The following is a 22,959-nucleotide window of genomic DNA, read 5'->3' on the forward strand; positions in this document are numbered from 1 at the left end:
GGCCAGACCCGTTCTTGAACATGAATGAGAGCCCAGGAGCAGGCAGAGCAGAGGCTGCTTAGAGGGCCATCGCCAAGACATCCAGTCCTTAATCCAGCACAGCGTCCTGTGCTGCCCTTGGATCTTTAAGGCCCTTGACCGTTAGATCCCAGGAAGAAGAGGTGCCTCAAAGCTGAGCCCAGCTGCAGAAAGCACAGTGGTGCTGGGGCTGTGAGGCCAGGAAGGAGGGAGGGGGGAGGATGCATTCCATCATGACTGTGTTAATTTGCCGGATATAGTTGGCTATCGAGTACAGTGGTCTACAAACAGCTGGGACTAGAAGTTTGGAGAGAGGGAGGGTGGGGGCTGAGGGTGCACGTGGGGCGTTGGTCTTTAAAACTCACTCATCCCCTCTTCCGGCCACCTGTAGCAGCCTGGACTGTTCCATGTACCATCTGAGGTGAGGTCTGTATCTTAACTGGATCCAGTCCCCTCACCTCTGGAGTGGACATTCTGTTCATTGTTCGTGTTCTCTGTGTCTTTACCCTTGATTGCGTCAGTTTAATTAATTTTATATGTTATGTTTTTTATTTCAGAAAAACTGTACAACTCCAGTGGGCGAGATTTAAGAAGGGCCCTTTTCTCCCTGAAGCAGATATTTCAGGTAAAAAAGAAGACACGTGTGCTCACAGGTCCTGTTTTTGTATTGCTTATGGAATCAGATACAAACCTGTTTCTGCCTCTTACTGGTTACGGAAAGAAAAGTTCCTTTCGATTAAAATGTCAATTAGGTCAGAGTCTCAGTTGAGACTATTTTTACCCTATTAAATATTTCAAACATAAGTAAAGACGACTTTACCAAATCATGTTTTTCCATACTGACTTCAGACTTTTAAAAAGAAAAACCTACTGCAGATATAATTGAGGTCTTGCGTTGTCCCCAGTACTAACCATCTTCCTCCCACCCCAGGCCCCCTCTGTATCCTTGTTTCCATGCTGTTGGTGAATATTCACCAAGAGTACATATATCCTTTGTTAACTTCATACATGTTATGCTGCATGGATCATACTCCAGCTTATTTAGTGAAAACAGGATAGATGTAGGCATGACTGACGTAGCTCTGAGTCGTCTATTGTATGAATAAAGCATAATTGACTTTGTTCACTCTTCTATTGGTTTATTCCCAATGTTGGCTATTTTAGAAACCATGCTTCTGTGGATGTGTCCCTTGTGCACACATGCAGGGTCCATCTTATCCTTTCTTCCTAAGCCTTCCCTCTTCCCCTGCCTTGAGAAAGTCCCAGGACTAGTGAAGAAGGCCAGGACAGGAGAGCAGGGAAGCTGAGAGACTCTCACTTGTGAGCAGCCAAGAGGAGAGGGGACAGAGCCAGGAGAGGAGGGGGAGGCTGCTGTCTGGGCAGAGTCAGGAGGTAGCACGTGCACTGAGTGTCTGTATATTCCTAGGGTATATCCCTCTTCTCTTCAGTTCCTGTCTTAGCCATATTCTTAAAACATTTTGTCAGTGATAGTTTTTTTTATTTTTATTTTTTATTTTTTTAATATTTATTTTTGAGAGAGATGGAGCACAAGCGGGGGAGGGACAGAGAGAGAGGGAGACACAGAATCCAAAGCAGGCTCCAGGCTCTGAGCTGTCAGCACAGAGCCTGACACGGAGCTCAAACTCAAGCACCATGAGATCGTGACCTGAGCCACAGTCGGATGCTTAACGGATGGAGCCACCCAGGCACCCCTGTCAGTGATAGTTCTGCCAGAGTGGCAGTTCCACTTCATGGATGTCTTCCTGAGAGGGGACTGGCAAAAAGGCCAACAATCCATCCCATCTGCACATTCTCATCCCGTTGTTCCTGAAATGTGTTCAGTCATGCCCTTAACCTTCTCCCAGGGCAGAGTCCCTTCTCAGTGTTAACATTTCTGGACGTGAAGCCTCTTGGCTCTTCCAACAGTTATGGTGGTGAACCTACCCTGTCATTGCTCCTCATGCTGCAACGTCTCTGAAACACCTTGCGGTTGGGGTCTACCGTGGTTCAGACCGGTTCTTCTGGAAAAATGGCAACATCTGTCCATGGGCACTGCCTGCTTTTGGTTCTCTCCATCTCAGTCTGTTCTTTGTACCAGAGGGGTTTGAGGAAGGCCTTCTCTTGCTGGTCCCATGTAGCCTTCTAGATTACATCTGAATTTCTCAGTCTAACGTGAAGCCCTCGTAGAAGCCTCTGCTGCCCAATTCTCTGCCCTTGGCTGCATCTTGAATTCTATTCATGGGTGCATTCTGGGAGCAAGCTGCACCCTTCCTTTTCTGCACCTTTTTCCCTGGATCTATTGCTTCTATCCCATAATGTGTTGCCACCCCACATCCACTCTCCATGTCTCTCGGTTGACCTCCTGGTGTCTCCTCTTGATAGTGCCCTTCTCCCTAAATGAGTCCTCCCAGTGCCTCCAAATACCTTTGAAGTTCTCTGAGCTTACTTGTAGTATAGAACTTACGGTACTTGTCTGAGTCTAGCTGTCTGCAAGCTCCCTGGATTTCATCCCTGTGTCTTTGGGGCCAAGCACAGTATCTGGGGCTGTGTAAGCAATGGGTGAATTGGATAGCCTTCTAGCAGATGTGTATGTCGTTAGTCTTTCTGGTTTCTAATTTAGTAAACACTATACTAATTGTCCCAAAGTTCCATCTGTATCTCCTTGTTCCTTAGCCAAACAAAATGAAACTTATTTACCTTTGATGACATCCTTTTCTTTAACTCAGATCCCCAGCTGCAGTTGGGCTGGACCCTCACTGTACCACCAGAAGGCCAGGCTCATGCCATTCCTCGTCCTAATTTATTTAGTCCCTCAGCCTGCCTGATGTTTCTGTTCAGCTTTGACTTCTTTCAAAACCTGTGTTCATCTCATTGAGTATCCAGTTGGTGGCAGAAACTGAAGAGAGAGGAGTTAGTTATTCCAAGTGACTTTAAAACATTGTGATTTGTGTGCTTTGAGTAGATATATTCTAAGAACGAAAGGAACCACACACCCAGTCAACTGTTTGCAATAGTCCCATTGCTGCTGCTGGTGTTGTGTTGCTGTTCTAAGACTGGTGTATGTGTTCTAATTTGGTCATTCTTAGAGTTGTTAAGCATTAAGATTCTTGAAGTGTGAGGAAAAAGGAGATAGAAAGGTAAAAGAGGTTAAGAACTCTGTATTCCTGAATTTAATTGAAAGTATCAGCATGAACCCATGGTGTTTATTGTCTAACTAACAAGCAACTAAGCATATTTCCAGCTCAAAGTTTACTAAAAAGCACTAGGAACAATGGTCAGCCTATTACTTAAAGCACCACTAGCCCCAAGGTTGTGATGTTGAGATACTGAAAGGAACAATAGATCCTTGGAGAAATAGCTGATTCGAAGTCTGGAGTAGGAAATGCGTAAAAAAAACAAAAACAAACAAAAAAACCCTTAAAGCAAGGACGGTATCAGGTCCTGCTAGGATTCTTGCCAAAAGAACAAAGAACTCAGGAGCATGTTGAAGGGTCTTCTGGGTGGTTGGAAAATAGCAACATCAATAAGGATGATAAATACAATGGATTGAAAGACATCGAGAAAGTTGGCATTGATGAGTTCATAATGATAATAAAAAATAATGATGAATAGGTCACCTTAGGAAGATGCTAGTGAATCAGCTGATTATTTTGAAAAAGGGTAAAGTTTAAGAATCTCACATTTATCTTACCCTTTGCCTTTAAAATTTTTTTAATTCAAGTATAATTAATATGCAGTGTTATATTAGTTTCCGGTGTATAAAATAATGATTCAACAATTTTATATGCTCATCTATACTGTTCTTGATTCCCTTTCCCTGTTTCATACATCCCCCCACCTACATTTCCTCTGGCAACCACCAGCTCTCTGTATTTGAGTCTATACTTTTTACTCTGGATCTGTTTTGTTTCTTAAATTCAAGTCATTTCACTTAAAATTATAGCCTCTAGATCCATCTGTGTTGCTGCAAATGGCAAGATCTCATTCTTTTTTGTGGCTGAGTAATATTCCACTGTATGTATATATGTATGTGTATATATAGATGTATATGTCTATATATAGGTAGATATACCACATCTTCTTTATTCATTCATCTGTCCGTGGACACTTGTGTTGCTTCCATATATTGGCTATGGTAAATAATGCTACCATAAGCATAGGAGTATATATATCTTTTTGCATTAGTATTTTCATTTTCTTTGGATGAATACCATGTAGTGGCATTACTGGATCATATAGTAACTCTATTTTTAATTTTTTGAGGAACCTCCGTACTCTTTTCCACAGTGGCTGTACCAACTAACAGTGCACGAGGATTCCATTTTTCCTCTACATCCTCACCAACCCCTGTCATTTCTGTTTTTGATTTTAGCCATTCTGACAGGTATGAGGTAATACCTCATTATAGTTTTAATTTGCATTTCCCTGATGATGCGTGATGAGCATCTTTTCATGTGTCTGTTGGCCATCTGTATGTCTCCTTTAGAAAAGTATCTATAGGTCATCTGCCCGTTTCTAAATCAAATTGTGTGTGTGTGTGTGTGTGTGTGTGTGTGTGTGTGTGTGTGTGTGTTGGTGTTGTATAGGTTCTATATATATTTTGGGTATTAACCCCTTATCAGATATATCATTTATAAATAACTTCTGCCAGTTAATAGGTTGCATTTTTGCTCTGTTGGTGGCTTCCTTCACTGTGCAAAGACTTTTTATTTTGGTATAACCACAGTGGTTTAATTTTGCTTTTGTGCTTCCCTTGCCTTAGGAGATGTCTAGAAAAATGTTGCTAGGACTGCTGTCAAAGGAATTACCACCTATGTTTTCTTCCAGGAGGTTTACAATTGCACTAAACATAATAAAATACCTAGGTATTGTACCCTTCTCTATGTAAACTTTAGGGTAATGGAATGGTAGTTGAACGGAAGTTTTGTTTACCATAATCTTCTAGCTAATGGGGAGGAATAATAGAATTAAAATATCACAGTTTTGTAGCCCTATGTAAATTGATCTGGGTATTGAACATCAATGCCTGCACTGACATGGTGGAAAAGAGATAAGGCCAGATTGTGTGTCGTTCCTCATGGGAATTCGCACTCCCATCGGTGGTGTGCTAAAGCCAACAAATTCAACTCTGGATCTCCTCATGTCCTCCTGTGCAGTACCAGTTTAAAAATGATGTAGGATAGAGGCACATGCTAATCTTCCCCACAGTGGTGTAATGAATAAAGTCCAGACTGTAGGCTACTCTACAGGACAGATGACCTACTTTCCTTAACACCTACATTTCAAGGAAAACAAAAAAGATGAATTAAAAAGACCTTTAAAACTTATCAACTGAATGTCACATGTGGATCTTGTTTGGATCCTGGTACAAAATGTAAAAAACGGAACAGTATTTATGAAACAATTGGAGTTTTGGTCACAGACTGGACATTTAGTAATATTAAAGCATCAGTTTTTTATTGTGAGTACATAACTTTAAAAAGAGTTTCTGTATTTTGGAGATGCTTATTGGAGTATTTATGGATTAAGTGATGTGATGTCTGGGATTCCCTTTAAATTAATAGGGCAGCAGCAGACAGACAAATTAATATGGGGTGGTAAGGGAAACAGGACTGGTAGGAGTTGACTGGCACCTGAGGGTCACTCAACTGTTCTGTCTTCTTCTGTATATGTTTAAAGTTTTCCTTGGAGAAAAAAAATTCAAAAACAAAATGAACGTGGTTGAGGTCTTGTTGCACATTCCTTCACTGAGTTCTGTGGTGTTAACTCTGAATTCTCAGGGATGTTATTTCTGCCATTTATTCATCACACGGATAGTTTTGAGCAGCGTTTGCTGGTATCATGTAGTCAATAGCTCTAAACCAGGCAGGCATCATTGGGTATTGAATGGATACACAGGCGTAAACTGTCTGGGGCTTGGATCACCTTCTCCCATACCCATAGTCTGCATTTCAGTCATCTTGTGTTTTCTACATGCAGGGCTTCTTTCTGGAACTTAAGAGTATAAGGGTGTAAAATACCAAGCCATTGGTCTTTTGCATTGAGCTGAATAGTTTTCCTTGACAGATGGGCATTAAAAAGAAAAACAAAAGATCACAGGTTGAAGTATGGCTAGTGTAGAAAATTCTGAAATGCAGGGACAATCCCTGATCAGTTGGTGTTAATGTTCTGATTTCATTCTAGTTGGAAACCAGTGTTTTAAATATCATTTATTAATGCCTAAATATTTTAGGGTATGTGTTCAAAATCTCCTACATTGCCAATTTGGAAGACATTCTCCACAATTTATTAGCCACAAATGCCTATTTCTTAAGTGCCTTATCTACATATGTCCATACGTTTTAGTTAAGGTTCTGAATCTTCATAAACACTGTCTCCCTGGTTGGAGGATTTGGTTGTTGAGTACCTTGGCCCGGCAGCCAACTCTCGGCTGTATTAATATTAGTGATTAGCTTGAGTGGTTTCTCGAGGGCTTGTTCTCACTTTTTCACCATGAAGTCATGTATGAATCTAGCTTTAGTTCAAGTAATAAACATTTGTTACATGCTTGGAAAAACCTTCTGACTAGACATGAGCTCATCTAAATGTTCACTTTTCACATATGCTGGTGGAAAAGGATATGGATGGAGGGAGAATTATTTTTATTTCCTTTATACATACGAGTGTAAAGTAATTTTCCAAAAACTCATGATATTGTCCCATTTTCTCTTCTAAAGCCGTGATTATCTTAAAGTCTGAGTTAACACAGCTGTCTTTCATTACCTTCAGGGCACAAGCATCTCCCACCCCCACCAGTGCCCTCTGAACGTTGAGAGTGTTTTCTTGGTTCAAAGGGAGCCTTCGCCTGGCCTGCCCACATTTAGCTCAAGTCCTCCATCCATATAATTGGAAAATGCCATAAAGTCAAAATGAGGGGCTGATTTCACATAGGGACAGGAGAATTATGCCCATTTGTCTAAATTATTTTTTTCTTTTTTGGAGATAAACTATGGTTGCTGACCATTCCTATAATAATAACCATTCATTATTCCATTAAGCTTCCTACTATTTACATCACTGAGGTTTTTTTTAATTTTTGCTCTGTTGTTATAATTGAAGATGAATGTTCCAGTCTTACGCTAGCTGCCTCTGAGACCAGGCATTGTCCAATTGAGGACATCTCCTGAGACAGTAGTGGAAAAATCCCTCTCATAGAGCTCTGTAGAACTTGGTACTGCAGAAAATGATTGGGCTTGGGCGCTGGCTGGACATAGGTGATCTCAGCCCAAGTGTTGAGTCTTCTGTAAAGAGAAGGTAGGCTTAGATCAATGGTCCTCGAAGTGATTGCCCTTAAGGATTTCCTGGGGAAGTTATTCACAGCCAGAGCCCTGCCCTCAAATTGTGATGCAATTCATCTGGGCAGGTCCTGCTTCCTATTTCTTTTTAAAGATTCCCTAGATGATCCTCATGTGAAGGAGTCAGGGGTGAGAACCATCTGAGCATCTCTGAGTCACCTGGGGGGATGCGTTAAGCACAGATTGCTGAGCCTCATGGTAGAATTTTCTATGCAGTAAATTGGGGTATTTGCATTCGTAACAAGTGCCCAGGTGATGCTCATGCTGCCGGTGAGTCTGGACACCTGACTTTGAGAACCACTGCATTAGATGGTCCCTGAGATTCCTTCCACGTCCTGCCTCCTGTGACTTCCTGCGGCCTCCTGAGGCGGCCCCTTTGCAGACAGATGTGGTTGATCCAGATGCACGGCTGGTCATGTGCCTCCTGGCTTGTCCTGCAACGCAACTTGGGAGGAGGAGAAACTTCTTCCTCACTTAGATACCATGTGCAAGACCCTTGTAACCACTGACCTTAAGGACGGTCTTTTGGAACACACGAGTGGCTTTGAATCCGCCACTTGATGGTCTGTGCTGCAATCGAACGTTTCCTGTTGCTAAAACCCAGCAAGCTTCATGTGGCCCGTCCCGAGGGACCTGTGGGGAAGCAGAGCCTGGTGATTTTTGAAGAATGAAAAACAGAACACTATAAATATTCTTGACAGGGGATTCATTTGCTTTATCTTTATTAGATTGCCCAGAAGGCAATAATTGGTCTTTGGCAAACAACAACGTGGAGACTGGTTGTAAAATTCCTCTGGCAACAGTTAAGATGCCTCATTTGAATAGAGCAGAACACTCTTTAGAGGTCAGTCTGGCTTCAAAGGCTCGTACATAGTTTTAACAGCGTGGACAGAGCATGGACTGGGACAGTATTTGAAGTCTTTTTTCTCTCTCCTTTCCTGCCCAGGATGACAAGGATTTGGTGCATGAATTTGTAGTGGCTGAAGGTCTGACGTGTTTGATCAAGGTGGGAGCTGAGGCAGACCAGAACTATCAGAACTACATTCTGAGGGGTAAGTTCTGATGTGCCCGCTGCAAGGGGGCCCTGGCATTGCTTCCAGAAACTTCGATACTGAGAGCTTTGAAAAAGACTTGGATTACAGAGTAAGATGATAAAGACACCCCCGAGCAAAAGATGACACTTTCTTCAGGTTTTATCACTTCCTGGTAACTAATCGGTGACTGAGCTCATTTTTGCCTCACACCTCTTCCTGGTTATTAAGGAAAATACTCCTTCTCAGGAGGTTCTCTACAATCCCTTTTATTTGGTGAGGAAAGAAACACACTACGGGGGCCTGCATTTCAGCAGAAAGTCACCCCAAACCAAAGAGGCCAATTTCTTTCCTGGGAAATCAATAACTTGGGTTATTACTGAGAATGCTTGTCAGAAGCATACATTCCTCACTGGGTTTTCATGTTTGTGACTCGGTAGGTTTGGGGTGGGCCCACAACTTGGATTTTAAGGAATGATTCTGGAAAGCTATCTGTATAATTTCATTTTTCAAAAAAATGTTAATTTTTGAGAGAGAGAGAGAGAGAGAGACGGGGAGAGAGTGGGGGGAAAGGGGGGAGAGAGAATCTCAAGTAGGCTCTGTGCAGTCAGCCCAGAGCCTGACTCAGGGCTCTATCCCACCAACCAGAAGATCGTGACCTGAGCCAAAATCAAGAGTCAGACTTTCAGGTGCCCCTCATTTTTTTTTTTAAGTGAGGTACATGTGGTGTTTGAAGCACTGATTACTGTTCCCGTTCATAAAATTAATGCTCTTTGGTTATAGTATTTTTGTCCACCTTCATATAAATAGTTTTACTTGATCCCATAAAAATGTGACAAGGGAGAGCAGGAATTATTAGGTTGGACTCTAAGAAATGAGTGCTATCAACAGTTTTGAACTATAGGTCAAAGGAGAGATTTAATGTAGTTCAATATTATTTCCATTTTTACAACTGGAAGATTTGAGACTCAAAGATGTGGAGTAGTTACCCAATCAAGTCCCTTTCTCTTGGGCATGGTCAAGCAGGGGCCATGCCTGGGCCCGGAGGGAACATCTCGTCTCCTCTTCACGTATACCTGCAACCCCACAGCTTTATCTCCCTGTTCACATAGGGGGGACATACTGCTTTTCCTTTTCCCTTGGGTGAAGGACAAGTGCATGAAACATGATTTAGTATCAGATATCCATGGTCAGGCTTGAATGAGACAGGCAAAGTGAAACTGTCTCCTGCAGTTCCTGTTGTGTTTTACCCTGAGCAGAAACCTCCTGACCTGTCTTGGTACCCAGCACAGCGAACTGAGTCCTGCCCTCTTGGACCCTGTCCCTGGGGAGCCATAGAGGCAAAAAGCGAGAAAGAAAACTTAGGGCTCGTTAAGAAAAAAAAAAATTAAGGACATATTTTCAAGGCAGTGGTCATGGTTTCTGTTCTTCTTGATAAATGCCGAGTGTGTGTGTGAGAGAGTGTTCCTCAGCCTTCTGCTTCTCCATGGTGCTGGGGAGGCTGGGAAGTCGCCTCTTTCTACCCATCTTCAATCTTTTCCCGGGCGTGTGGTTGATCCTCATTACAAGTTGTCAGTAGAGATGGCTTCAGGATGAATTTGATGATTTCTCTCCCCATAATGAAAACATGGAAACTTGTGGGATTTGTGTAGACAAATGAACCGCACACTTGGTCCCACTGTTGCCTGTCCGTGCAGCTTGGTGTCTGAAGAGATTCTCATCCTAGGCTTTTGTTTCACACGGGTCCAATACCTAGAAGGGGGGGAAGGCACCAAGATAAGGACAAGGGAAACTTGTCTACTTTATTTTCTACCTGACATATGGATGTTCATAAGTTGAACCTCCTGGAAGGAAATAAATCTAAAATTACCTAATTCTGAATAGTGGGTCCACACAGTAGGGTTTTTTGTTATGTTTAAAGTATACACACACACACACACACACACACACACACACACACACACACCACCTCTATAGAACGAATATTATAACCATCTATGTATTTAATTTCTCATGACCCTCATCTAGGAGTGTGTGTGTGTGTGTGTGTGTGTGTGTGTGTGTGTGTGTGTATGTATTTTTATGGGGTAAACCATCAGTGTAAACCTTCACATTGATCTACAGCCAAGCCTGGGTTGAGGGGGATGGCCCTGGTAGGTGGGGTCAGCCCTTAGCAAGAAGGCCACATTTTTGTCGAAAGCCCCTCGTACACATCTCCCACAGGTTGGAACTGGGTCACATGAGCACCTGTAGCTGCAAAGGAGGCTGGCAGATGACTTGGCTTTCTGGACTCTCAGGGCAGGGCAGGGTGGCTCTGGGCCTGACGATCACCAGTGCCTGCCACACAGACCAAGTTAGGAGGAAAGAGTTCAGCCCTCACTCCCTCCTGACTGAGGGCAGGGTAATCTCAGTGGCTGTACAAGGCCCCCAAATGGTGAACTGTGTGAATTGTGTTGCCTGGTCGGGAAAGATGTTACTGATGTAGAATACTTTAGTGAGGCTCTCCACCTTAATGCTTCTCGTTAAACTGGCAATGGTTTATTAACTTGCAGTTGTAGTACTGGGAAAGTGCCAAAGTCAACTGCCACATTTTTAAGAATCAGAATACCCAAACACAACCAGGGGAGAGTCCTGTCACCCATGTGCTGCTTGTCTGTGTAGAAAATGCCACCGAGGTCAAACCCTTGCTGCAGACCTCTCTTCCTAAAATAGCAGGAGGCTCCACCCTTTCATTGCCACCACTAGGGCCTTGCCTTCAGATTTTTCCTCTCCATTTGTGTTTGTTGATTGAAGACCAGAAGCTCCCCAGATGTTCCCTGGAAAATGAACAAGTTCTCCCTCCACTGAGGTTACTTACGAGGCACTCTGTTTTCCATGGAATGGAGGTGCCTTTCCCTGCCTGCCTCGCTCGAGCTAAGTCTCAGTAGACTCGGTGTGACCAGGGCGCTGTGTGCAAACATCAGCACATTTTGATGTATCTGACCAGAATCCATGCCAGGAAGGTACCTTCTGAGGGATGTAAATGACAGATTTCTCAGGGTGTGACTTTTGTGTTTTTATATAAGGAAACTATCATTTTTCTCAGCCCGCATGTTGAGTCACCCCTTCCTGACTTTGAAGAACTTCTCTTGTAGGCTTTTTTAGATGGTGATCAGCCGCCGGCAGAACACCAGACATTTGCAATCAAGGACAACCTTTGAATTGCCTCTTTGTTTAACCTCATTTCAACCCTATTACCTTGGGTGAAGTATGGCGAGGCCAGATGCAGATCCAGAGAGAAAGTGCAAAGTGTTTTATAGCTTTGTAACTCACAGTTTCCTGGGGAGAACACAGAGTGCCCCACGGAGGCCACTCAGGAGAAGCATGGGGGTCAGTCATGAGGCAGAGGGAGAGGGCAAGCACCTTTGTTGTGGTTTCCCTAGGAAGGAGCTGTCAGGGTGGGGTAAGCCAACTTACCCCTGTGGGCCCTGGAGCTGTTAGAGTAGAAGTATCATGGCCTACAGTGTGAGAGCCCAACATGTCAGGTGGCTGGGGGTGTGCACTTCAGCTGCTGGAGAAGAGCTGACCGACCTCTACCCAGAGCCTCAGAACTGCATCACTGTAAAGTCTTACAACCTCAAAAGTAGATTGGTGGTCAAAATCCTGTCAGGGAGGGTGTGCCTTCATGAAGTTACCTCAGGAGCTGTGCTCTGTGGGACCATGTGTGAGTCCCCCAGATCCAAAGGAAACGAGCATTTGGAGAACCCAGTGCTTTCCACATCTGCTTTTAGAACTCGATTAATTTATCTTTATTTTTGTGCTCAGCTGTCTGTCAGCTTTTTTTTTTTTTTTTTTTTAAGGCCTAGGAATGTGTTGCTTTTAGTAGAGGATGTATCTGCTGAGCAGTAAAGATAGGTTTTGAGTTATGGTGTAGCCCAGTGCTCTCTGAAAATGTGAGCCAGCTGCTGGGAAGAAGTCTAAATGCACAACATGCAGAAATAATATTTATCTGACTTATTATTCTTGGATGGTTCTAGCTAATGACCTAAAGTTTTTCAAGATATCCAGTATTTAATATAAGTCTCCTGTGGAATTTTGTACCTCGCAATTATTCTTATTCAAGTAGGACCTCGAATGGTATATTCCTGGGAACTTTCTGCACACATACTGAGCCTTCATGGGGGGCCCCCTTTAAGCCCTGGGGACATGACGATGACAGCAAGATACAGGCATGCCCTGGCCACTTCACCTGTTGTATCTCATACACCTTACATATTTAGAGATTATGTGTGTATGAGGGGATCAGCTTCGGGGTGGGGGGTGGGGGATGAGAAAGAGATGAGTAGAATCCGTGAGATCAGCTGCCTTTTCTGGCTGTACTTCAAGGGAAGCTGCCTCTTAAGGGCTAGTTTTACATGGAGAAGTCTGATTTGATCATTTCACCTGAAGCAAAGTACCCATTAATCAAAAAAACACCACTGTCGTTATCAGAGGTGGATAAGGTCTTAGAACTCCTATAGCTCAACCCTTTCATTTTAGGAGAAAACTGCAGATATTTTGTTTGTCCCTATAATGCATCTTAAAAAATGTTTTCATGCCTGTCAACATTGAAAAATCAGAACATTTGACCTAAAAAAAACCCAAAACAACAACATCCAGATTTCAGGTAGCTTTGGGAAAACCAGAACCAGAGAATTTCAGTGCCCTGCCAAATATCACTTAACTGTATTCTACTCTGGGGAGAAAATGCCTTCCATGTCAGGGGATCTCTTAATGAGGTTCAAGACTTCTGCCCAGGGGCGGGGGGGGCAGGTTGTCAGCACCAGCGTCATCTGGAAAAGACACATTATAGACAGAGTGCAAAGAGGTTTGTGATCTTAGGTGGTGGTGCAAAATGAACAAATGGTGTTTAAACCAAAATCTTCCACCCTGGCAGAACTTAGAAGTCTGTGTTTTTGGCATTTCAGAACAAAGGAGGAGGACAGAGGTTTGGTTCAGACTATAGGCTGGGAGCATAGGAAGGGGCCCAAACTGGCCCCAAAGTGGGAGGATGGGAGCAGAAGTGGGGAGCTACTCACCTCCTGAACCAAGCTCAGGTCCTTGGTACCATGTTTACTCCTGAATGGCCGGGCCTTACTCTTGAATCCCTTACGCTTGTCCTGGGGCACACCTGACCTGTGTTGGAGGAACCTTCCTCTTGTGAGATGAGTACATCAGGATGTTTGGTCAGGACTTAAGGGATCAATCATGGCAGCCACGTGGCCAGACTTTGGTGTGGATGACACAGTTGCACAGGTATCTGGGTCACCCCCTAGACTGTCACCAGCCCTTGGGGGTTGAAGCTACTGTCAGTGATGGAGTTCTTTCTCATCAGATGTCCCTCCTCATGCTAAGTCCATATGACCGGGACTATTCCCAGGAGGGAATCATGATGGCTGGCACAAATTGGCACCCCATGAGGCCAGACTGAACCTGCAGGTGTTTTATTTGCCTCATAGAGTATGTTCAAAATTTTTTACAATAGTTATGAACGTTTTTATTTATTTATTTGATGTTTATTTATTTTGAGACAGCATGCAAGCAGGGGGAGGGGCAGACAGAGAGGGAGAGAGAATGCCACGCAGGCTCCACACTGTCAGCACAGAGCCCGATGTGGGGCCCGAACTGAAGGACTCATCATGACCTGAGTGAAACCAAGAGTCGGTAGCTTAACAGACTGAGCCACCCAGGTGGCCCAGTTATGAACGTTTAAGAATTGAGGGATTGGACATAAAATTATGGATATATGGCTTCTTCTGTAAAACTGAAAGCTCAGGCCAACACAGGGTCTTTATTGCTGCGTGGCCATAGTTAGCGAGAGTTAGAAGAAGCAGTTTCCTTTACAGGGAGCTCATGGGCTCTCTTGATCTCCGTTTCCACCACTCTTTTGTGTGTTGCCCCTGGGTTGTTCCGCTTTGTTGCCTCTGTGCCCCAGAGGCATGTGAAATCACATGCCTAATGAAATCGCAATCTGTGAAACCAGGGTTACAGTGATGTAAAGTAGAAGAGTCTAGCTCTGTCCTAGCTGGGCATATGTTGTGCTGTCGTTGCTGCTTTGTGAACTTGGATCTCAAGTCCAACACGACGTTTTTTTTTATTCTATCCCATCCTGGCATTTTTTTTTTAATGTTTATTTTTGAGGGAGAGAGAGCATGAGTGGGTGGGGGATGGGGAGAGAGAGAAGGAGACACAGAATCTGAAGCAGGCTCCAGGCTCCGAGCTGTCAGCACAGAGCGTGACACAGGGCTTGAACCCATGAGCAGCGAGATCATGACCTGAGCCTAAGTCGGATGCTTAACCGACTGAGCCAGGTGCCCCTCACCGTGGCGTTTCTTAATACGCGATCAGCACTGTCCTCTGTTGCCTTCCCCATCCGAGCTATTATGTGAATATCTGGGGAGAGAAATCCTGGCACCACACAGGTAGTGGCATCCTACAGTCTGAATTTCCATCCAAAGTTCTGAATTTGGGAAACAGGCTGAGAGTAGGTGGAGTCGCTGACTGAGGCAAGAGCATGTTGACCAGAAGATTCCTGTTGGAGACTTGCTGCATTGGTTGCACTTGTAAGGTGATAAAAGCAAGGCTTTCATGTCCTAAATCATGTCCCTTGGACTCAACGGCAGAAAGTCCTCACTGTCCATGCATCAAAGGAGGGATCCAGGTATGACCCAGAGAGAATGTCAGAGTGTCAAGGCCAGCAGAATAGAGACAATCCAAGATGGACGTGTCTGAAAAGAAAAGAGAGTAAAACTGAGTGATATACAGATTTTTCTTAAAGCAGAAATAGCCTTTTACAATTGCTTTTCATTGTGCAGTCCGTGGACACACAAGAGTATGGAAAGCAAATGGCAAAGAAAGGAAAAAAACATAAAAATCACCTATAATCCTACTGAACAAAGATGGAAACCATTTTCTACTCACATATATACATGCCTGCTTCCCACATGCCTTTTGCAAAAACGAAGTGTCCTTTAAATACGTTGTCAGCTGTGTCTGCCAGAAGGGAGTGGTTTGAAAATACACACCTTGGAAGCTGGCTTTGTGACATATCTTAGACCTCGGTGCAATTATTTAACTTCTTTAAAGTGCAGCTTCCAGGGAGATATCTAATTTTAGGAGTGTTATGAAGGTTACAGGGCTCATAGAAAGACCTGAATAAAGGATTGAGTTGTAACTCTGACAGTTATTATCAATAATAGTCAATGATAGCAATGTAGTAACCACCTGTTATGGGCTGAATTGTGTACTTCCCCCAAATTCGTCTGCTGAAGTCTTACCCCCAGGACCTCTGGATATGACTGTATTTGAAGATGGGGCCTTTAAAGAGATGCTTAAAACGAGGTTATTAGGGTGGACCCCAATCCAGTATGACTGGTGTCCTTATCGAAAGAGATAAAGACAGATCTGTGAGGGAGGGGGATGTGAACACCCAGGGAGAAGACAGACAAGCTAAGGAGAGAGGTCTCAGAAGGAATGAGTTATGCCAACACCTTGATCTTGGACTTGCAGCCTCCAAAACTGAGAAATTTCTGCTGCCTATACCCCTAGTCTGTGGTATTTGTTACAGCAGCTTCAGCAGACTGATAACACCTAGTAGCCTACAACCCTCTGGGAGTTGCTTGTATGTTACCTGGGGTGAAAGTCTTGAGGATACAGTTGTTGTGTTAGAAGGTACGTACATGTGCACCTTGTTTGGGATTGAATCATTGTCCTGAGAAAGGATATGGAAATTTATGCTCCCACCCATGTTCCTTTCTGTTCATTTACTCCAGGCCTGGGGTGATCCTTCTCTGTGATCTTTGTTACTCCTGGTGATTAGGGCACCCTTATTACTAACAATGAATTTTATACTCCTTTTTAAAAAGTGGTTTGTAATTTTGGTTGTCATTGTGTTAAATCTGTCGATTAATTTGGGAAGAATTGACATCTTTACTTGAAAATTCAAAACTACTGCTTACATGCCCTTCTGTGTCCCCGGGGCAAATCTTCCTCAGGAGTAAAACTCCAGTATGTGTGCATCAGACTCTTGTGTGAGATGTCTACTTCCTTTGACTTTGGTAAAGAATTTTGTGTATACTCCTCTTGGGTGTTTTTTTTTTAAATTTTTTAAAATGTTTTGTTGAGACAGAGAGCGTGAACAGGGGAGGGGCAGAAAGAGAGTGAGACACAGAATCCAAAGCAGGCTCCAGGCTCTGAGATGTCAGCACAGAGCCCGACACGCGGCTCGAACTCACAAGCCGTGAGATCATGACCCGAGCCGAAGTCGGACGCTTAACCGACTGAGCCACCCAGGTGCCCCATCCTCTTGGATGTTTTATATTCATTCTTGTTTCATCTTATTTTTGAACTGGGCCTGATATTTCCCACATTGATAGAGTGAGAAAGTTGTTTGGGTTTTTTTTTTCTTGTTTACTTGTTTCGTAAATTGGGTTTTGGAGTGTTGTCTCCTGGGAAGGGTCTTGCTCACCATGCCCCCACCCTTGGGTGTGTTTTTGCTGCAAACAGGGACACTCTGTGTCTGGGGCCGGGGTTCCTTATTTGTAGCAATAACTTGGTGAAGACAGAGAGTTAGCTCCTTTTCCTCTGTATTTACATGTCTGAATCTTTTCTTTTTGCACTTAGGCCAGTAGCCTGCCTGATGGAGGTTTGGTCTGGTGGTTTGGGGCATTCGCCAACCCACGGCCAAAGGTGGGCCGCTTGAAGCTGGAGGATATGGTCTTCTTGTTTTGTTGGTTTTATCTTTCCCCATGTTGAAACCTATGCTTTTGGCATCTAACCTTCTCTGTGCCCTGGCTGTGTCTGACCTCAACCTAATCCTTTTGCTCACACACTTGGCATGCCGTTGGTGATGTGGCCTCCAGGCGGAACCAGCCACACTGCTGAGAAATTTGGTCAGTGCCGGGAAAACCACAGCCCTTCCTGCTTGGGGAGGGAGCCTGAATTCTTCTGGCTGCTGCTATTGGTGTATGGTGGCAGAAGTGGCACCCCCAGAGCACTCTGAATGTCCCATCTGTGGCCCTCTTGTCCCCCTGCCATCTCTACCCTGCATCAGGCCTGCACCCCTTTTAAAAAAACTGAGTCAGCGAGGGGCACATGGGTGGCTCCGTTGGTTGAGCATCTGACTCTCAGTTTTGGTTCAGGTCATGATCTTGCAGTTTGTGGGGTCAAGTCCAGTGTCAGGCTCTGCACTGGCAGCACAGAGTCTGTCTGGGATTCTCTCTCTCCCTCTTTCTCTGACTCTCTCTCTCTCTTTCTCTCTGTCTCTTAAAACAACAACAACAAAAACTGAGTCAGAGAATAGCTGAGAGATGCAGTTCTGTCCTTCCCTTCCAGTCCATTTGTGCACAGAGGCCCAAAATGGGGTCACACTGGGGCAGTTCACGTCTCTTCCTTGGCCTGCCCAGATCATGCGTTATTGTGGGTTTGTTCAACTTTTCTCCATGATCTTCTATAATGTTGCGTTTTCCAAAATAGGGAATTGGATGCTGGGCCCAGTGTTCCCCTTGAACCCACTGCAATCTCTTATGTATGTTGATGGGCCTCAGAACCAACAGTGTGTGATTGGCTACCCCTCATCTCACGGCTGATGGAATCTCTTGTCCACTGGCGCCTCTCTTTGGTTATCTGGGTAGATTGGTAGGAAGATAGCTTGGAGGCTGCTTGTGTGGTGCCATTTTTTCTGGTTACGTTACTGAATCATTATTGCTGGTGGTCTGTGCCTTGGCACGGCCCTGGTCTGCAGGGCCATACATAGGAATGGACGTGTCAGGAGGAGGAGAAAAACTCGAGGAGGCAGTGAGAGACCAGAGCTGGGTCCTGACCTCCGATGAGACAAAGTGCCCTTTGTTTTTCCTCTCCGTGCTCAGGTGGGAGAGGAAGTTACTGGGAGAGAGAGAGCAGGTGACATGCTGCAGCCTGAGCCCCTCACCACATTTGGCAGCCAGTAGGCTATTTGCCTGCAGTTTCTTTGTCTCAATTTTTTTTACAGGTTTTATATATTTTTGGGAGAGAGGGCATGAGCAGGGGAGGGGCAGAGAGAGAGGGAGACACAGAATTGGAAGCAGGCTCTGGGCTCTGAGCCACCAGCACAGAGCTCAATGCAGGGCTCGAACTTGTGAACCGCGAGATCGTGACCTGAGCCGAAGTCAGTTGCTTAACCAGCTGAGCCACCCAGGCGCCCCTGCTTGCCTTTAGTTTCTAACTCTACGTGGACACTTCAGCTGTAAACATGATTTTGATTTTCCCTCTAACCCCAGTGTTTCCCCGTTCCCCTGTAATTAGAGAATGTTTATTTCCTGGTAATTTTGCTTTAGGGTTAATAAGGTTTATCTTTCAAGCGTTAATTTTCCTGAAGTAAAAATCAGTCATTAATACTGTTGAATATAGCAAACATTATGTAGTAACGGGAATGCTTTGCATGAAGCAGTCTTTACAAAGCAGTAGACTGCTAGGTCTACCTGGCAAACACTATTTTCAACATGGAGCATCTAGGCTGAATCAGGTGAAATTGCTGACAGGACCATTTTTGCTTATAAGAAATGGTAGAGTTGAATGGTTTTATGTAATATTTGTATCGTAGTTTAATCTTGATTAATTCCTGGACTTACTAGATGCTTCTTTAAAATTTGCCTTGGAGCACCTGGGTGGCTCAGTCGGTTGAGCACCTGACTCCTGATTTCAGCTCAGATCATGATCCCAGGGCCATGGGATTGAGCCCTGCCTTGGGCTTCATGCTGACTGTGTAACCTGTTTAAGATTGTCTGTCTCTGTCTCTGTCTCTGTCTCTGTCTCTGTCTCTCTCTCTCTCTCTCCCTTTGCCCCTCTCCCCTGCTCATGCTCTCTCTGTTTCTCCAAAAAAATAAATAAAAAAAATAAAAATTTCCTTGCATTTTTTTAAACTTTCAATTTTTTTTTAATGTTTATTTGCTTTTTGGGAGAGAGAATGAGAGAGAATGAGAATCTGAAGCATACTCCAGGCTCTGAGCTATCAACACAGAGCCCAATGGCGGGGCTTGAACTCACAGACCACCTTGCATTTTATATAGAATCATAGCCCTCCAGAAATTCAGGCAAGTTTGCAGATGAAACAAAACAAAAAAAAGAAACTTGAAATTTTCTGCTGTCACATCTCTGAGTCCTTTGATCTAAAGAGTCCTTTCAGTCACAGTTTCAGCCAGAGAGATTTCTCCAGAATTTTCATTTCCACTAGAAACCTCCATCTTCTTCCTTTTATCTGAGATGAGATAGAAGAAAGACAAACAGAGTTACTTGGCCGTTCGTGTGTGTGGAATTTTCCACAACCAAATCTCATTGCTGTGTGTTCATCAGGAATTTTTCCACTCTATTCATACTGAAGATGTGCCTCCTCACCCCATCCTTCCCTCCTTGCTCAGTAGACTTTTCCAGAAGAACTGCAGGCTAGGGGTACCTTGAATCATAATCTTTATTTCCTTGGCTGTAACCCAATCTCACATGTGATCTCCTTTATAGGGCTTCTACTACAAATTCAGGTTTATAATAGAACAGAATGTCTTGAGCAAATTTTAAACCCAGCCCCAAACATGGATTAAAATTATCTTCTTGCCTAGGATTTGCTGGGGAAATGTCAGTTGCCATGTTCAGAGATCCCTGCTTTCTGGAGTTTGGGGATCTCTTGGTAGATTGAGCCAGCCTCCCAGCAGGATGCTACTCTTCTTCCTCGCATTGTGGCTTCCCCTGCCAGCCTTGTGTGCAAGGTCTCCAGACCTGCAGAGTCAGCCATGTCCTGGGTGTCCCGAGTGCACTATGTCCAAACCTAATCCATCTTTACTCCTTGGTCAGCACTCCCATGGCCCCATTCATCGTGTCTGTGAACAGCAGTCCTCCATCATGCTCAGGACCACTGCCTCCTTCTCTGTAATCATCAATCACCACATCTGGACTTCTCTGCCCCTCACTCTTTCAAGTGCTTTCATCATTTTTGTTCCCAGTTCTAGTTTCTGACTTCAGACCATCGTTTGTTCCTTCGCAATCTGTGCCACCAGCCTCCTGACTGGTCTCTTTGCTTTTACTCTCTAGGCCATTTTGTACCCCGTTGCCTGGGTTGACTTTGCAGTGCCGATCTGGTCTCCTCAGTCCTTGGTGTAGATCCTTCAGAGGGTCCTCTCATCCTCAGGATGGAGACCTTGCTCTCCTCTGTGCATAGCACCCACCTTGGTCCTGCAGGGTATGTGTCTGTCCAGTCCATTTCAGCATTGTCTCTGACTGGGGAATCTGCCTACGAGGCCCTTCCTCACCTGCTTCACACTTTATCCCTTGATTCCTGCTCTTACTCAGGATGGGGCTTGTGTACGATATTCTGCAGGAGACCTTTCTTTGCCCCTGATATTTGGGTCCTCTGTGCATAGCTTGGCCCTGACACTTCCCTCGCTGATTGTATTTGTTAAGCATTTGCTATGGACCAGAGACCTTAGGATAATTCTGTGGGTGATATTTGGGTGCCTGCTTGTCAGTTTCCATCCTTGATGCCAGGCTCATTTTAGGAGTTCAGCAAGATTGCCTGAAGGGGAGAGGATAGACGAATGATAGAACGTCTCCAGGGAAGAGAGCTCATGACACTCAAGGAAGCTGCTGATCTGTGCTAAGAGTTTGAGAGAGCTCATGTCTGCTCATCTTGAAGCTTTAGCCCAACAGATCTCTTGTTCCTGAAGAACTATAGCATGAGTTGATTTGTTTTCAGTACTTAGAAAAGAATGCCAAGTTACTGAATTTTCCTTTTGATAATTTTGCTAGGTCAGTAGGTCAAGATGGTATATAGCTTGATTTTAAGCAAATGATTTCTGCAAATAAAATACATGCAAAGTGGCTTACATTGTATGACCCATTTTATATCTCAAGGAATTATTTACCTGCCTCTGAAACAGAAGTGCCTTGGTAGCAGGAACAGTGTCGTCATAGCTTTTGTAGCCCTGGCTTTAGCCTGCTTCTTGATCCCTTGTTAGATGCTCAACAGATATTTGATGAAAAAACAAATGAATGAGTGGAAGGGAACTCTGTCTTGGTGTTCGTGTTTTATGAGTGATTGTCGGCAGCATGTACTTTATATTGAGAATTGGGCCTGCAGGATCCTAAGATGTGAAACGGTGAGATAGTAGTATTATAGTAAATGATGAAGTGTGATTTGGAGGGTTTTCATTTGATTTGGTTTTCAATATTCTCATGATCTCAACCACATTATCTCTTGATTCCTCGGCCTTGCCTCTCCTTTCCCCAGCTCTTTAAACTTGGATTCCCCCAAAGCCATTCCTATGCTAGTTTGGCCTGACTCCTTTCTGGAGCCATTTCCTGCAGGCAGGATGGCCCCCACAGCCCCTTGCTGCACACCAGCATCTCTGCCCGCAGTGCCTTTTTGGCTCCAGAATTCCCAGAAACATGACTGGAGTGCCCTGATCAGCCAAGTATTAGAGCTCCCTTCCTTTCCCTTCTAGGTAACTCTTCCTTAGAGCTGGCCTTGAGCCTGTGGGGGCTTAAGTGGGGGATAAGTTTTAGATGTAGTTAGATAAGTAAGGGGCTGTTTTTGGAGGAGGGGACAAAATTGTTGCTTTTAAAGGCAGATTAGGGGCAATGGGTAGGAGTTATAGGAAAGTGGTTTTTGACTGAAGACAAACTCCAAGAACAGAGTTGGAAAATTCGTTTATTTCTCTTGCCAACATAAACTGATCAGTGGTGACTTTCTGGAGCATTCTGTTGAGGATTCTGAAGCCACATCCAGCATCAGCAGAAAAGAGTGCCACAACTGATTAGTGATGTCTGTCAACAGCCTGAGAGGTGGGGATTGAATAGGAATACTATATATGGTATTTGTTTATTCTGGGGAATCCTCGGGGTTTTCAGAATCTTGGTTGGGTTGATTTCAGACAGGTGTGTGCCAATTAATTTTCTAATGACAGAATACACTATTTTGCATTGGGAATGCTCCAGTGGAGGCCAGATGACCTGTTAGAGTTGTAAGGTTTGGGGAAGGGTGAAGCTGGGTGATCTCTAAGATCCCTTCTAGTTCTAAGATTCTGTGATTCTCGGTAAAAAATAAAAAGCAGATGGGGAATGAAAATAGAGCTGCTTGGCTCTCCCTCTTGTGTGTGCTCTGTCCTAGTTGCTGTAATATTCCCAGGCTATCACGAAGTACATATTGTCATGGTTCAGCATCAAAGAAGGCCATCTGGTTGCCCGACACAGAACCCAGCCAAGTCATTGAAAAGGAGGATGAACTGCCCATCATTAAGGGGCTGATGTTCACGTTGATCTATAGAATTTCAGAGGACTAGCACAGCTGAGAATTGGTTTCTACCCAGGGTTTCATATGTACATGGTGAGGTCAGGAGCACAGGAGACAGTGGTGGGTTTGCTGTTTCTCCAGAGCTTGAGGGCCAGGACACCATGAGGTTAGACTCCTTGGTCAAAGCAAGGTAGGGCTGGAGAAGTAAGTTGGTAGTCACAACAAGAGTGCGCACTGGCTGGGCTGCCTCTGCTGCCTTCCTGACTTTCCTTGGTATCAAACTACCAACAATGGTCTGAATAGT

General features: G+C 44.3%; 1 protein-coding gene across 13 annotated transcripts in view; it reads left to right on the forward strand.

Annotated features, from left to right (window-relative positions):
• Positions 1-22,959, forward strand: part of FHOD3 (formin homology 2 domain containing 3) — a 469,161-nt gene that overhangs the window by 199,020 nt on the left and 247,182 nt on the right. For all 13 annotated transcript variants that reach the window (XM_053902586.1, XM_053902585.1, XM_053902587.1 and 10 more), the window contains exons 4-5: positions 576-643; positions 8,299-8,404. In XM_053902586.1, the coding sequence (XP_053758561.1) occupies positions 576-643; positions 8,299-8,404 (174 nt within the window). The remainder of the gene's footprint in view (positions 1-575; positions 644-8,298; positions 8,405-22,959) is intronic.

This window comes from Panthera pardus, unplaced genomic scaffold (assembly GCF_024362965.1).
Source record: "Panthera pardus isolate Hobbes unplaced genomic scaffold, ASM2436296v1 HiC_scaffold_15, whole genome shotgun sequence".
Classification (NCBI taxonomy): domain Eukaryota; kingdom Metazoa; phylum Chordata; class Mammalia; order Carnivora; family Felidae; genus Panthera; species Panthera pardus.